Source organism: Populus nigra, chromosome 9 (assembly GCF_951802175.1).
Source record: "Populus nigra chromosome 9, ddPopNigr1.1, whole genome shotgun sequence".
In the NCBI taxonomy this organism is placed as follows: domain Eukaryota; kingdom Viridiplantae; phylum Streptophyta; class Magnoliopsida; order Malpighiales; family Salicaceae; genus Populus; species Populus nigra.
In genome coordinates, this window is record NC_084860.1 from 1,336,403 (window position 1) to 1,351,105 (window position 14,703).

General features: G+C 36.9%; 2 protein-coding genes across 3 annotated transcripts; both read right to left on the reverse strand.

The window, feature by feature from the left end:
• Positions 1 to 526: 526 nt before the first annotated feature.
• On the reverse strand, positions 527 to 3,952 carry LOC133702923 (uncharacterized). Of its 2 annotated transcripts, none has more exons than XM_062127255.1 (6): positions 3,814 to 3,952; positions 3,088 to 3,629; positions 2,844 to 2,993; positions 2,446 to 2,619; positions 1,623 to 2,218; positions 527 to 1,404 (listed from the first exon to the last, which is right to left on the reverse strand). In XM_062127255.1, the coding sequence occupies exons 2-6, from the start codon at positions 3,614 to 3,616 to the stop codon at positions 751 to 753; spliced, it is 2,103 nt and encodes a 700-aa protein (XP_061983239.1). In that variant the 5' UTR covers positions 3,617 to 3,629; positions 3,814 to 3,952; the 3' UTR covers positions 527 to 750. The 2 variants fall into 2 exon arrangements, with proteins under 2 accessions (XP_061983239.1, XP_061983238.1); XM_062127254.1 differs by having other exon boundaries at positions 2,446 to 2,625.
• An 8,126-nt stretch (positions 3,953 to 12,078) lies between these two features.
• On the reverse strand, positions 12,079 to 13,792 carry LOC133703590 (uncharacterized). Its single transcript, XM_062128205.1, has 5 exons — positions 13,700 to 13,792; positions 13,287 to 13,344; positions 12,807 to 12,938; positions 12,463 to 12,704; positions 12,079 to 12,150 (listed from the first exon to the last, which is right to left on the reverse strand). Exons 1-5 carry the CDS (start codon positions 13,790 to 13,792, stop codon positions 12,079 to 12,081), a joined length of 597 nt encoding a protein of 198 aa, XP_061984189.1.
• Between the last annotated feature and the right edge of the window lie 911 nt (positions 13,793 to 14,703).

Sequence of the window (14,703 nt, forward strand, 5' to 3'; positions counted from 1 at the left end):
AAAAGATTTTCAAATATGTTTTTTTTTATGTATGACATCTAAATTATACAAGAGGAAATTAGTTTTTTTTAATAAGCAAGCTTTCCAAAAATACTTATTCTTATAAACATCAAGTGAAATTCTATAGGGGTTAAAAATAAGAAAAATAACTAGCTTATACTTGTACTTTTAGATTGAAAGTTGTGCTCATTCATGTACATGAACTCTCGTGTGCGCAGATCCATGCATGTAGAGTCTATAAAATCCCAGGTGAATATCTTCACATCCCCAACAAGTAGGGGAGCAGGACTGATGGTTCGACTGCTGAAAAATACTTAAAAACATCAATTTAGTACTTTCCTTTCGAAAAACAATATAAATTAAATAGCACGCCAACCATAATATCAAGCAATCCCTTGGCCTTATGACCAGCTAGCATCATGTAGCGTATGTACCCTACCCTTTTTGTACTTATTTCACTTGAATCAACTCAACAATATTTAATCATAGCCATAAACTTACACCCAATTTTGTAACAAGTAACCGATTGAAGCAAGCTTGACATCATATTAGTCAAATACCACCCCATGACACACTATATATATTACATACTGGCTTCAAGGCCATCATTGAAGGGAGCAAAACCACATAGATATCACGAAACTGGATAACAACCATACATGCTATTACACTCAATATATAATGATCAATGGTAGAGATTCAAACAAACAAGAAAGTGGAAGAACATCCATGCCAGTTATATATCCCGTGTCAATCTCCTCGACGGAACTTTTTTCCCCATGGTAGGCAAGGAACAAGAGACGATGAATGAGCTTTCCAGGCTATCTTGAGAATGTTTAATGTAGAGCCCATAAATGAGACGTACAGACGGAATTGCATTATTCCAAATACTAAGACAGGAAGGAATGAAGCAATGGAAAGGAGTAATGTTGTCAACTTCCTCTCTGATTGAATGAGTATCAAAATTGTTGCCCCAAAGGATAGCATGGTCGTTATCACAGAAAAGAAGAGGAAGGTGAAGCCAACAATAAGTTTTCGAGGAAGAGAGATGTGAAAATCTTGTAGCTCAATCGGAGAGGTCAACAAAGAGAGAAACACCACAAGCGAAGTCAAAGAGCTTGCTAAGGAAACAACATCAGAGACAGTGAAAATCAGAAAATAGGGAGAGTTGATGAAGTTGGGCTTGCCATTTTCATCGGAACCTCCGGGCACAGTATAGGCAGCGGCAAAGACAACAGTAGCAACAAGTGCAGCTATAGTTGAACAGGACTGAGATGTTTCCTTGATCCATTTTTGTGCTTTTTTCAGTTGCTCCGTGTGCTCTATTTCGAAGCACTCTCTTGCAGTCCTTCCATCATTGTTCAGAAGCGGGACATAATTAGAAGGAATTACCTTTCGCACTTGCTGCAAAATTGGGAGATAAATATGATTGCTATTGCTAAATAAAACTACGAACTACAGAAATGCTATTACTAGTGCAGATAATTTTTAATTGTGAATAATATTTAAATTTTTCCCTAAGTAGTCTTGGATTGGATAATTTAGTTGAAACAAATGTTTTAATAGGATTGGTGCTCTTATAACTTGTATCAAGTAAAGACAAAGGGATGAACAGGGCTCACCTCAAACCATTGCAACTCCTCCTGAAGTTGTAGTGCAGGCCCGGGCTTGGTTACTCCACTGTTTTTCCCCTTCTCTGCAACATGGTGCAACAATGTGTTGCCCTTACTATCAACAACTCGACGCATTCTAGCCAATGGTATTTTCTGTTGCTTCAGAAAATCGAAGATCTTTTTCTGGCGATAGATGACGGCCATATCCAAAATGCTCTGACCCTCCTTATTGAGCTTCTCAATAGCATGAGGATGTACATTTATTATCATCTCTACAATCTTTTCTATTCCCCTTCTAGTTGCAGTAAACAATGGGCTCTCCATCTTAATAGTTAATGATGACTTTATTAAAGAAGTGTGTGCTGTTGGACATTGGTCTTTTTCTATTTCTTTTGCTTCGCTAGTGATTTTAGAAGTTTGCCCTTCTTCTTCTTTATTTTGGTCTCCTGTTATGATTTGTGATGGGAGCAGAACGGTTTGTTTTCCATCTCGTCCTTCCTCTCCCTCTAACTCATATGAGTCATCTTTCTCTACTAGGCTTTTGGCGAATCTCAAAGCAAATACACGCTTTTTTTTCTGGTTCCAGATTCCTTCTAGCCAACATCCTACATCATGCTCATGCGAAAGGGAATGAAATTAAACATGGATGAGAGCTAGCCATTTTTATGAAATGGAAAGAAATGTTAATGATGACAGAAAAAAAGTCAATGATAGAAAAAGGTGAAAAAATAGAGATAAGCTAAATCAATTATCATATATGAAATAAAACAACACCAAAATAATTAAAAGAAGAAATGCATCTATAAAAGTGAGCCACATTTGTGTCCAATACCTTTAGGGACCTTTAAATATTTGAGTATGCCGCCTCTTTGATTCCTCTTCGAGACACTCCCCAGATCTCCTGAGTTCCTCCCCAGACCGCTCTCAAGATCTCCCACCCCCTTCCCTGCACGGCTCCCACTTTTTTCCTTTGATTTTACCTTGCGGTGACGTGGAACAGGAAGGCCTGCAACTTTTTTTTTTTTGGTAATAATCAAAAGTTTTATTAAGAAAAAAGCTACAAAGATAATAGCCTAATTTACATTAGGTGAACGAGCAGAGGAAGGCCTGCAACATAATTTAGAGTTCAAATTATATACATATATATATGTATGTGTATGTCCATGGTATTCAAACAAGAATATATAGGCAATATTGTAAGGTCTAATAATGTGGTTGGAGTAGGCATACAGTAGTAGATGAGTCTTCCAAATACGCCCATGGGAAATTCACTCTCAAAAGCACCTGGCATTTCGGCTAGAAGTTGAAGAGTAGATATTTGATTTTTGTCCTTCAAGCTGGCGAGCGATTTATCCAGTTCTAGCAACAGTAAAGCTGTTTCTGCATTCATGAAATTAGGAAGACAAAAATTATACAATATCTTATATATGCATAGTTTTAAATTTGAAAATTCAATATAGAGAGAAATTGTTACCAAAGTTTTGCCCTATGATAGCAGCGCTAAGGATGGACAGGTTATCTACCGTTCTCTGGCGGTGAATTGGTAATAGGAGGGCATCATCATCCACGCATTGTCCTGGTTTGGATCTGATTAAAAACTTCACTATTTCTGTCTCTGCAAATCCGGCAGCTGTAAACAATGGGGTTTCACCGAACTCATTTGGAACCGAAAGCAGCTCGGGACAACGGTCTACCAAGAGTTTTACAGCCTTATTATTGCCATAGATGGTTGCTTCGTGAAGAACCGTATTTCCAAATTGGTTTGTTTTCTTGAGAAATTCTGTCTCAGTTAAAGGCAATTCGCTTTTCGTCATGATTTCAAGTAAATCTTTAAGTGGTTGCTCTTGTTTGCTGCACACAGCTATATGAAGTGCAGTCTCCTTAGAGGCCGTAAGTGGAGAGTGCAAATATTTGGAATGTTTCTGATAGTAGTCAATCATGAGATCCCATTTTCCTTTCATGGCTGCTCTATAGGGTGCCTTCAGTATTGCCTCAGAACCCATAATTGCTCTCTACCTGAAATTATGCAAGTAACTATTGTTAATGAGCAATCTCAACTCAAAGCTAATTAAACTGTTACGTGAAATCCTAAGCAGGTTTGTATATATTTACTCATAATACCGATCATTAATATAATGGGAAACAAGATTCGGAAGAAAACACTCAAAGATAACTGTAAGTATATCATGCTCTTACATACCTTTTAGTAATGGAAATGATTGGAATGCTGCAATAGCTAGCTCTTGGTAAAATCAATGTCAACAAGAAAACTTGTTTTCTGAGAGATGACTACAAAGAAACAACTTAGCTTGCAGTTTTTCATAATTAAGCCGTTTGAGAACCCTATATATACAATCTTTTAAAGAACTATTCCTCGTTAAAAAATAAATGTAAATTAGTATATGTGTTTTGCTTGTTTAATATATGTTAGAGAATAATATAAATTATATCTTAGTATATGTTAGAGAATAATATAAATTATATTTTACTACCTCACCTAACAGTTTAAGTTTTTAGGTTGAATTGGTTCTTTGACATGATATCAAAGTTTTGATAACCAAGTGGTTATGAGTTTGAATCTCACCATCCTTATTTATTTGATAAAAATCAAGTACAAGGTAATGTAGGTCTGTGCAAGTTTCAAGCCCACAGGTCTTCACTTGAGAGGGTATATTAGAGAATAATATAAATAATATCTTAATATTTAATATTTAATTTAATAGCTTAAACTTTTGGGTTGAGTTGATTCTTTTAGAATATATAAAATGAAACTATTATAAGAATATATAATAAAGATGAATTCTTATTTATTACTTTTATAAGAATAAAATAAAGTTATGTTGATTCTTCTATATATATAGAATAAAACGTCTTTGTAAAAGTTAAATGTTGGAGAGCATCAACTATTTGTCAAGTCCTTGTCCTTGTCCTTGTAAAAGAGACATATTGGAGAGGCTAACAACGGCAGGTCCATTCAGCCCACTATAATAGAATGACGGCTGCCTTAGTTCTCTCATGTGTTAAGTTATGTCCAAATTAATACACATTAGTCCAAATGTATTCAGATAAACTCATTGTAACATTGTTTTTACGTGTCAGTATATGTATATTTTAGCCGGCTGGAACATTAAGGGCAACTGCCTCCAGTCATCTATCCTCTTATTAGCCAAAAGTCAATAAAATCTCGACTGTGTTTTTTCTTTTGCTAGTTCACGATCAACTTGCTGGCACTAGCTATTATAGTATATCCTCCCGGTTTTTTTTTAGATAATAGTCGAGATTTTATTAATTTTTGGGAAGATAGCCAAAGAAGTCGGAAAAAGACAACGACAGAAAGAAGAACAAAAGAAGCCATAAAAGAACGGCTGCTGCAACGAAAGAAAGGGAAAAGAGACCAAACAAAGGAAAAAATGGTAAAAGTCAGCTGTGAGTTATTCTGTTATTCCAGAATTTGATCCCATCAGAGCTGATCCCTAGATTCATTCCGGTGTAAGAAAAGGTGTTTCTATCAATCTTCAACCATAAGGAAAGCCTGTGAAGAATCAAGTAGAAGCAACCCTGAAGATTTGGAGTGGCATCATTAAAGATTACATCATTCTGATGAAGCCACAGACTTCAAACAATACGTGAATAGAGGATTGTAGATTAAGATTGAGGCTGTGCTCTGCATGCATTTTCTCAATGTTTATCTACAGTACAGTTACATTCATTCTGTTATATTTGTACTTCTTATAATACTATGATCATTAAACAAATGTTTTTGAGTTTGAGTTGAAAAATATATTCAAGTTCTCCGGAAAAAATACAAGAAAAGCTTGTCAACGCATGCAAAAATTTAAGCTCAAAATTCACTTTACTTAAATTTTTTTTCTTTTAGAAACATGATTGTTTTTGAACTCAGTCTTATCTTTTCCGCTATCTATTATAATGTGAGATAATATTCTTTAAACGGTTTTGATTTTATCAAAACATATCAATTTAGAATTCATGATGATTAATTTCTCATTTATTCATAACTTATTTAAATTAAGTTAATATTTATATTAAAAAGTATATGCTCGAGATTAAATCACATCAAAGTTTTAACTCTAAAAATAAATAGACTCACTTTTAATTTGACTTTACATTTACCAATTATTAACTATGTTATTTGAATAAATTTCAAACAAAATCTTGATTAGTGACTCTCGAAGGATAATTGCTCTTAATTAAAAAATCTATTGAAACTTGTCACATGAGAATTTTATTTATTCCGTCAAAACTTGAATATATTTTATTGATGTAGTTATCGCGATACAACCTGGCTACATTGCCAAATAAATGCATGAAGTTAAAGCAAATCACGCTGAAACAAGAAATCATGACTGCACACTTTATCAAAGGATCTAGTTTTGCCACATGTCAAGAGATTAGAGGATCAAGCGGTTAAAATGTTGTTAGTATTGTTATACAGTTAAGAGAGTTTGTTAGCATTGAGGTTAGAAGTCTGTTCACGTTAGCTTGATATAAAGGTATGCAACAATGTGAAAGAATTCATTAACAAAAGAAAATAATTTTTCTCTCTTCACTTATCAGAAATTTTTTCTCTCTTTATTTTTCTGCTTTACTTTTATGTAATTCTGCTATCTTTACAGAAGGTAGGTCACCACCACAAAACACAAAAAATTCTAATTCTAATTCAAACACGCACACATTAAACATTTATAATTTATAAAATACACCTTCTGAAATTCATAAATTAATCTAGAAAAATTGTTGAAAACCAAGGAACAATGCTCAAAACTTCTGAATGTGCTGAAATAATGGCGGCGCGTGGGTACCCTACTCCACCACCAATTGTCCCACAAAGTCCGACTTCTCCGCAACGCCCCAAGCTTCAGTGATTTGTTGAGCTCACCATTCACTAGTCCCCCAGTAAAATGCCCACCCTTTATCAATCACGTGATTCATTGCCCTCACTGTCTCTTCAATAGGAGTGGGCGATGACAAGAGATGACATCAACATAGTCCATATCCAATCTCTTAAGAGAAACCTAGCTTAGTACCCTCAAGAATATGTTTCCTAGACAAGCCTTTATCATTAGGACCAGGACCTCCCCAAAAGTGTTAGGATACTGGCATGCAAACCCGACAAGATAAAAGGCAAAGAATAGGATAAAACGAGAAATCAGACACACAAGAATTTACGTGGTTCACCCAATTTGGCTACGTCCACGGGCAAGTATAGAAGGATTTTACTAAGTAATGTGGGAATTACAACCTCTCTCTACTAATAGGAGAACAACTGAAATCTCTCTATTAATAGGAGAAAACACCTCACTTACTCTCTCACAAATACCTCACAATTTTGTGGGATTTCTTTCCCTCTCTCACTCTTCTCTTCCTCTCTTGTTTCTCTCTTGTGGTGTGTTTACAATGCTTGGATGCATTGTCTATTTATAGGCAAGCATCCATGTAAATACAAGGGGCAAGGCAAGTGGCACAAGTTTGGTGCCTACAATTTATGACTAAGGAAGGATGGCTTCACCACCATTGTTGACTCCCACCATTGTTGACTCCTTAGGTGGCTGGTTTCACATTCTCTAATTCAATCTTGGTGGCTGGTGGTGGCTGACTTCACATTCTCCCACTTGAAGACTTTGATGATTTAATCAAGTCTTCACACATGATCTTCTGTGATTCTTCTATCCTTTCTATACTTGCCATTTTCATGCTGCTTACGTTTCTGTTAGGCCATAAGAGGATCTGTACCATATATACTTGTCAGTGTTGACTGGTTTGGTCAAAGCATCTGCTGGGTTTTCCTTTGTGTGAACCTTTTGAAAATCTACACTTCCATCTTCCACCACTTCGCGAACAAAGTGATACTGAACATCTATGTGTTTTGTTCTTGAATGAAACGCTAGATTCCTTGCAATATGCAAGGCACTCTGACTATCACAATACTAAAGAATGTTCTTTTGTTTGTGCCCGAGCTCCTCCATAAGTTTCTTTATCCATATTGCTTCTTTACAAGCTTGTGTAGCTGCCATGTACTCAGCTTCTGTTGTGGATAACGCTACAACAGTCTGAAGTTTAGAGACCCAGCTCACAGCTCCTCCTGCAATTATGAACACATAGCCTGTCGTGGATTTTCTTTTCTCAAGGTCGCCAGCAAAATCTGAATCAACATAACCCTTGACAGTAAATTCTGATCCTCCATAACATAAGGCAGCATCTGAGGTACCCTTGATGTATCTCAAGATCCTCTTAATAGTATTCCAATGCTCTCTACTAGGATTTGCCATGTATCGACTAACTGCTCCCACTGCTTGTGCAATGTCTGGTCTTGTACATATCATGGCAAACATTAAACTTCCCACTGCTGATGCATACGGTACTCGAGACATCTCCATCCTCTCTGCTTCATTGCTAGGAGACATACTTGAGGATAATTTGAAGTTAACAGGAAGTGGGGTGGAAATTGGCTTACAATCTTGCATGTTGAAGCGTCGCAAGATCTTCTTCAAATAATTCTTCTGAGAAAGCCAAATCTTCCTCTTACTTCTATCTCGGTGAATTTGCATCCCTAGAATCTTGTTTGCTGGTCCCAAGTCCTTCATATCAAACTCCCTAGCCAACTGTGCCTTCAATTCTTGGACTCGATCTTTGTTGGGGCCTATTACCAACATGTCATCCACGTACAACAACAAAATGATGAAAACATCATCTTCTTCAAACCTCTTGTAATACGTACAATGGTCTGAACTGAGTCTGTTGTACCCAAGGCTAATTATGAAGGAATCAAATCTCTTGTACCAACACCTCGGCGCCTGTTTGAGACCGTATAGAGATTTGTTCAACCTGCAAACCAAGTTCTCTTTGCCTGTTTCAGCAAAACCCTCTGGTTGGAGCATATAAATTTCTTCTTCAAGTTCTCCATGAAGAAATGCAGTTTTCACATCTAACTGCTCTAAGTGAAGATCAAATATAGCACACATCGCCAAGACTACTCTGATTGTAGTAAGTCGTACCACCGGAGAAAATATCTCATTGAAGTCTATCCCTTCTTTCTGAGCATACCCTTTCACCACCAATCTTGCACGATACCGCTCCACTTGATCATTGCCATCACGCTTTATCTTGTAAACCCATTTGTTGCCAATGGCATTTCTTCCTTGTGGTAGCGGAACAAGATCCCAAGTGTTATTCTTGTGCAAAGCTTCAATCTCCTCTTGCATTGCTGTCATCCACATAGATACATCTGTGCTTTTGATAGCCTCATGGAAAGTTGATGGCTCTCCATCCTCTGTTAGAAGACAGTATGCAATATTGCTCTCAGTAACATATTCTGAGTGCCAAGCCGGTGGTCTTCTTTCACGAGTCGACCGCCGAACTTCAGGAGTTTCAGACTCTATTTGTTCTTGCTCTTCATGCTCTGGTGCAGCTTCAGAAGAAGTACGATTCTGAGTATTTTCCATCTGGACTTCTGTAGTCTCCTTTAAAATGCTATTATTTTCTTCCATTTGCATTTTATCTTCTGCAAATATAACATCTCTGCTGATGACTACCTTGTGGGCAGTGGGATCCCACAAGCGATACCCCTTCACTCCATCAGCATATCCCAAAAATATACATTTTCTGGATTTTGAATCCAGCTTGCTGACTTCTTGAGTATTGTACATCACGTACACAGGACTTCCAAATATATACAATCGAGAATAATCAGTTGGCTTTCCAGTCCACATCTCCATCGGTGTCTTCAGCTCAATTGCAGTTGATGGAGATCGATTTATCACATAACAGGCGGTATTGACTGCTTCTGCCCAGAATGACTTTCCTAGACCTGCAGCCTTCAACATTGCTCTTGTTCTTTCTAATAGAGTTCTGTTCATCCGCTCTGCCACTCCATTTTGCTGTGGAGTGTATGCCGTTGTGAACTGCCTTTTGATACCTTCATGTTGACAGAAGTTATCAAATTCATCACTGGTATATTCTCCTCTATTATCAGTACTCAAACACTTGATCTTCTTTTCAGATTCAAGTTCCACCCGCGCTTTGAAAATTTTAAAGACTGCGAACACATCTGTCTTTCTTCTAATTGGATACACCCAACATCTCCTGGAGAAGTCATCTATGAATGATACAACGTATCTTGCTCCTCCCAAGGATACAACCGGTGCTTGCCAAACATCAGAGTGAATCAGGTCTAAGATGCATTTGCTCTTAGTTGTTGATGTGCCAAACTTCAACCTGTGCTGTTTGCTTGTAACACAATGCTCACAAAAGGGTAAAGTAACCTTTGTAAGCCCAGGGAGTAACTTCTGATCAGAGAGAACTTTCAAACCTTTCTCTGACATGTGGCCTAGTTTTTGATGCCACATCATCGTCTTCTCTTCTACAGGACTAGCTGATGCAATTGACGCTTCTGCCCCATGATGTGTTTCTCCCATTAATACAAACATGTTTGCAACTGTCTTTCTCGCCTTTAAAACCACCAGCGCTCCTTTGACAATTTTCATTATTCCATTGTCTGTTCGGATCTTACAGCCAAGACTATCAAATTGTCCCACGGACAAAAGATTCTTCTTTAAGTCTTTCACATGTCGCACTCCTGAAATAGTGCGAATTAAGCCATCATACATCTTCAATTTGATGGTGCCAATGCCAGCAATCTCTACAGCATGATTATCACCCATGAACACTTTGCCTCCAGAGATGGGTTCATATGTTTGGAACCAATCTCGATTAGGAGTCATATGCCATGTTGCTCCTGAATCCATTAGCCAGACCTCAGTAAGCTCTTCTCTATCTGTAGAGATTGTCGCTGCTTCACTATATAAAACCTCCCCATCTTCTGAGGTGCTCGCAACACATCCTTGAGGTTTTGATGACTCTGCAGTGTTCTCTATACCCTTTTTAAACCAACAATCCTTTTTGAAGTGCCCTTTTCTGCCACAGTTGTAGCATTTCACAGTCTTCTTACTTCTTGATTTGGACCTCCCGTGCCTTTGACTCCCACTAGAGCCACGCTCCGTTGATCTCCCTCTTGACACCAACAATGCCTCTGCTTGGTTTGAACTATTTCTGTCTCCTTTATTTTTGCGCCTATTTTCTTCTTCCAAGATGGCGGCTGCAACATCATCAAAGACTAAATAGTCTGTGAGGATATTATTGGTCAAGTTGATAATAAGCTGATCATACGAATCTGGAAGACTTTGAAGTAGAAGCTCTGCACGTTCACTTTCCTCTATTTGTTGACCCAACATAGTGAGTTGTGAAAATAGAGTTCTTATTGTGTTGATGTGGTCAGTCACCGCCGTGGTTTCTGCCATTCGAAGGGTATAAAGTCTCCGCTTTAAGAAAATCTTATTGTGCAAAGACTTGGACTCATATAGCTTTGTTAGAGTCTCCCATATCTCCTTAGCTGTTTTCTTTTCCGCCACACTTGATAATACTTCATCGGCTAATGCTAAATGTATGTTAGCAATAGCATTGCCATCCATCTCATTCCATTTTGCATTATCAGTGATCTCCGCGGGTCGATCCCCAATTGCTGCCAAGCAATTGTCTTTCCTTAAGATTGCCTTGATTCTCATTTTCCAGAGTGAGAAATTGCTCCCATTGAACCTTTCAATCTCGTACTTTGCTGCCATTGTATTCACCGAGATCTATTCAGCTATCACCGTTTCACAGATCTGTAACGTATTTAGAAATAGTATCGTGTGAATAATACTTCACTAAGTAAGTTCCCAGGAAAGATTGGAGGGGTCACAAACGGTCCCGCTTAAAACCCAATCTCCTTAGACAGAACTTCCTAGACTGTATTTAATCACCGCACTGACTTTCTATATACGCCAACAGTAGCGTATGTGAACAGTACCGTATGGATGAATAGTGTCGTAGACGTGAATAGTACCGTATACACGAATAACTTTTGTGTATTAACAACACCAACCAGGCTCTGATACCACTGTTAGGATACTGGCATGCAAACCCGACAAGATAAAAGGCAAAGAATAGGATAAAACGAGAAATCAGACACACAAGAATTTACGTGGTTCACCCAATTTGGCTACGTCCACAGGCAAGTATAGAAGGATTTTACTAAGTAATGTGGGAATTACAACCTCTCTCTACTAATAGGAGAACAACTGAAATCTCTCTATTAATAGGAGAAAACACCTCACTTACTCTCTCACAAATACCTCACAATTTTGTGGGATTTCTTTCCCTCTCTCACTCTTCTCTTCCTCTCTTGTTTCTCTCTTGTGGTGTGTTTACAATGCTTGGATGCATTGTCTATTTATAGGCAAGCATCCATGTAAATACAAGGGGCAAGGCAAGTGGCACAAGTTTGGTGCCTACAATTTATGACTAAGGAAGGATGGCTTCACCACCATTGTTGACTCCCACCATTGTTGACTCCTTAGGTGGCTGGTTTCACATTCTCTAATTCAATCTTGGTGGCTGGTGGTGGCTGACTTCACAAAAAGATCTTACTAAACACAGATTGCTTGACCCATGATTTCTTCGGCTCTTCCATTAGCATAAGCCTCTGCGTTATCAAAGAAATTGACACCATGGTCTCTGCAACATTGCAACAGTGATCTCGCTTCTTTGACATTTATAAATTTCTCTAAAAATTCTAAAATTTTAATTCAAATTAAAATATTATATTACAAGGCTCCATATAAATTTTCAGAATTTTTAATAATTCAATTAAAAATTATGAATTTTTTTAATATAAAACTAGTAAAAAATATTGATAAAATCTTGACCTGAACTAAAGCTCACCCTAGCCCTTAGCATGCTTTCACCCTTGTGTGTGTGTGTGTGTGTGTGTGTGTGTGTGTGTGTGTAGACACACACATGTATTTGTATATGTCCATGGTAGTCGATCAAGAAATATGCATGCAGGCAATATTGCAAGGCCTAATAAAGTGGTTGGTGCAGGCATACAACTGTAGATGAGTCTTTCAAATATGCCCATGGGAAATCCACTCTCAAAACCAGTTGGCATTTCGGCTAGAAGTTGCAGAGCCGTTCTGTCCTTATTGTCCTTCAAGCTGTGGAGCGATTCATCCAGTTCTAGCAACAGTAAAGCTGTTTCTGCATTCATGAAATTAGGAATAGAAAAATTATACAATGTCTTATATATGTGTGTACACTTTTTAAAATTGAGAATTATATAAAGAGAGGAATAATTATTACCAAAGTGTTGCCCTATGATAGCAGCGCCGAGGATGGACAGGCCATCCTTCGATCGCTGGCGGAGGATGGACCGGCCATCCTTCGATCGCTGGTGAATTGATAATATGCGGCCATTACAATCCACGCATTTTTCTGAATATTATGCTAAAAACTTTAAAATTAATTAGAAAAATAACAAAACTGAATAAATAGCAACTTTAAGCCTAATTTGGAGGGAAATTTGAGCTTCGTTGGTTATAACCATGAAGTGACAAAGGACGGGTAATGTGCAAACGAGAAGAAGTTGCATCTTCTAGATATCTTAATATGTGTTTAATTGCAGCTCAGTGGTCCTTGCTAGGGGTATGTATGCATAAAAAACACTCAGAATTATAATATCAAACAATTTCTTAGTAGTGTACTCAATGTTTTTTATACTTATTTCTCATGAATCAACTCAACAATTAATTGTCACCATAAACTTACTCTAGATTTTATTACTATGAAGTTCTGAGAAAACTTTACACAGTAAAATTTGCTTGGTTGATGAGGTTTGGGCCTGTGGATCCAAAACTTTACACAAATAATCAGAAAAGATGAAGAGAGCCTTTTGTGCCAGTGTAGTCCAGTGTCCAGTCACTTAACGTAATTGGATTGAAGTTCCTTTTAAAGAAGCGGAAAGAAAAATGGTCCGTCAATTACACGTAGTGGATGGTGTAGCACTAGCACATTGGTGTGGGTTATGTTGTCTCGGTGATGGTGACATGTACCATGTACGTGGTGCGATGCACGTGGCACTTAGCACGTAGGTAGTGGTGGTGAGCTGGCATACTTAAAAATTATTGTTCCGCGCGCACACATTAATAAAATGAAAAAAAGAAATTAAGGTGGAGAAAAATGTATGGATGAGTGACCTGGGTGGAGCCAGGGTCCGGGGCAACCTCGCCTGAGCAAGGTGACTTTTCAGCTCGCCTTTTGACGAGCTGGACAATAGCTCGCCCATGCATGGGTGAGCTAAACCTCGCCTGGCAAGTCCAGGCGAGGTGATGACCGTCACATGGGGTGTTGGGCTGGGTTATTTTTTTTTTTTTTTAGCATCAATAATTACCAAGTAACCGATTGAAGCACGCTTGAAGCCCAGCTGTTTACTGTTGTCAAAATCATATATTAATTTTTAATATATATTGTAAAATCAAATTAAAAACCCATAAATTATAAAAATTAAATTTGAACAGTACAAAATTGATAAAATTTAACTGAGTTTATGAGTTTACTGAATGTGACGTTTAGAATTAGCTTTGTCTCAAAAGTTACAAGAATTAAAAAATATTTTTTATATAAACTTTTTACAATAGTTAGAAATATTAAAAAAAAAATGACTCATGTAAATAAAAAAAATTATACCATTTCTATTATTTCCTATAGTTTTATTTTTATTTTTTCATTCTACATATAATTTTATTTCTAAAATAACAAATTCAATTAAAATTTATAATATTATTAAATTGGATCTTAGTATTTTTTTTTTAAAGGGACATTTAGCCATAGTCTTATCTTATATTTGACATCATTAGATTAAGTTTTTTTTTTTTTAAGAAACTCTTCCTATTAAAAAAACCTGTCAAAGATAGCATAAATTTTTTTATATGTGTCTATATTTTTTATATTTTCCATACATTTATTAAAAAAAACTCTTTAAAATTTGTAGCATATTTAATAAAAATATATAATTATGTTACAATTCACATCAATTATAAGCATCAAACTAGATTTGTGAAATATTTGAAGATGTTAAAAAAAAAATTGAGTTTTAATTGTGAAATTGTATGCTTTTACTGGAATTTGGGTTTCATTTAACCTGGAGCTTTACTGATTGGGAAGGAACTTGTTACGATTGAAAAAATCAAATTGTCACTAG

Bases quoted from the DNA above. Each gene is read 5' to 3' on its own strand.
- LOC133703590 (XM_062128205.1), bottom strand. From the start codon at position 13,792: ATGCATGGGCGAGCTATTGTCCAGCTCGTCAAAAGGCGAGCTGAAAAG. The intron at 12,939-13,286 runs GTAATAAAATCT...CATAATATTCAG, and splicing joins AGTTTTCTCAGAACTTCATA to AAAAATGCGTGGATTGTAAT. The intron at 12,151-12,462 runs GTGTGTCTACAC...TTGATAACGCAG, and splicing joins GGACATATACAAATACATGT to AGGCTTATGCTAATGGAAGA.
- LOC133702923 (XM_062127254.1), bottom strand. From the start codon at position 3,616: ATGGGTTCTGAGGCAATACTGAAGGCACCCTATAGAGCAGCCATGAAA. The intron at 2,994-3,087 runs GTAACAATTTCT...TCATGAATGCAG, and splicing joins TATCATAGGGCAAAACTTTG to AAACAGCTTTACTGTTGCTA. The intron at 1,405-1,622 runs GTGAGCCCTGTT...CCAATTTTGCAG, and splicing joins AGGAGTTGCAATGGTTTGAG to CAAGTGCGAAAGGTAATTCC.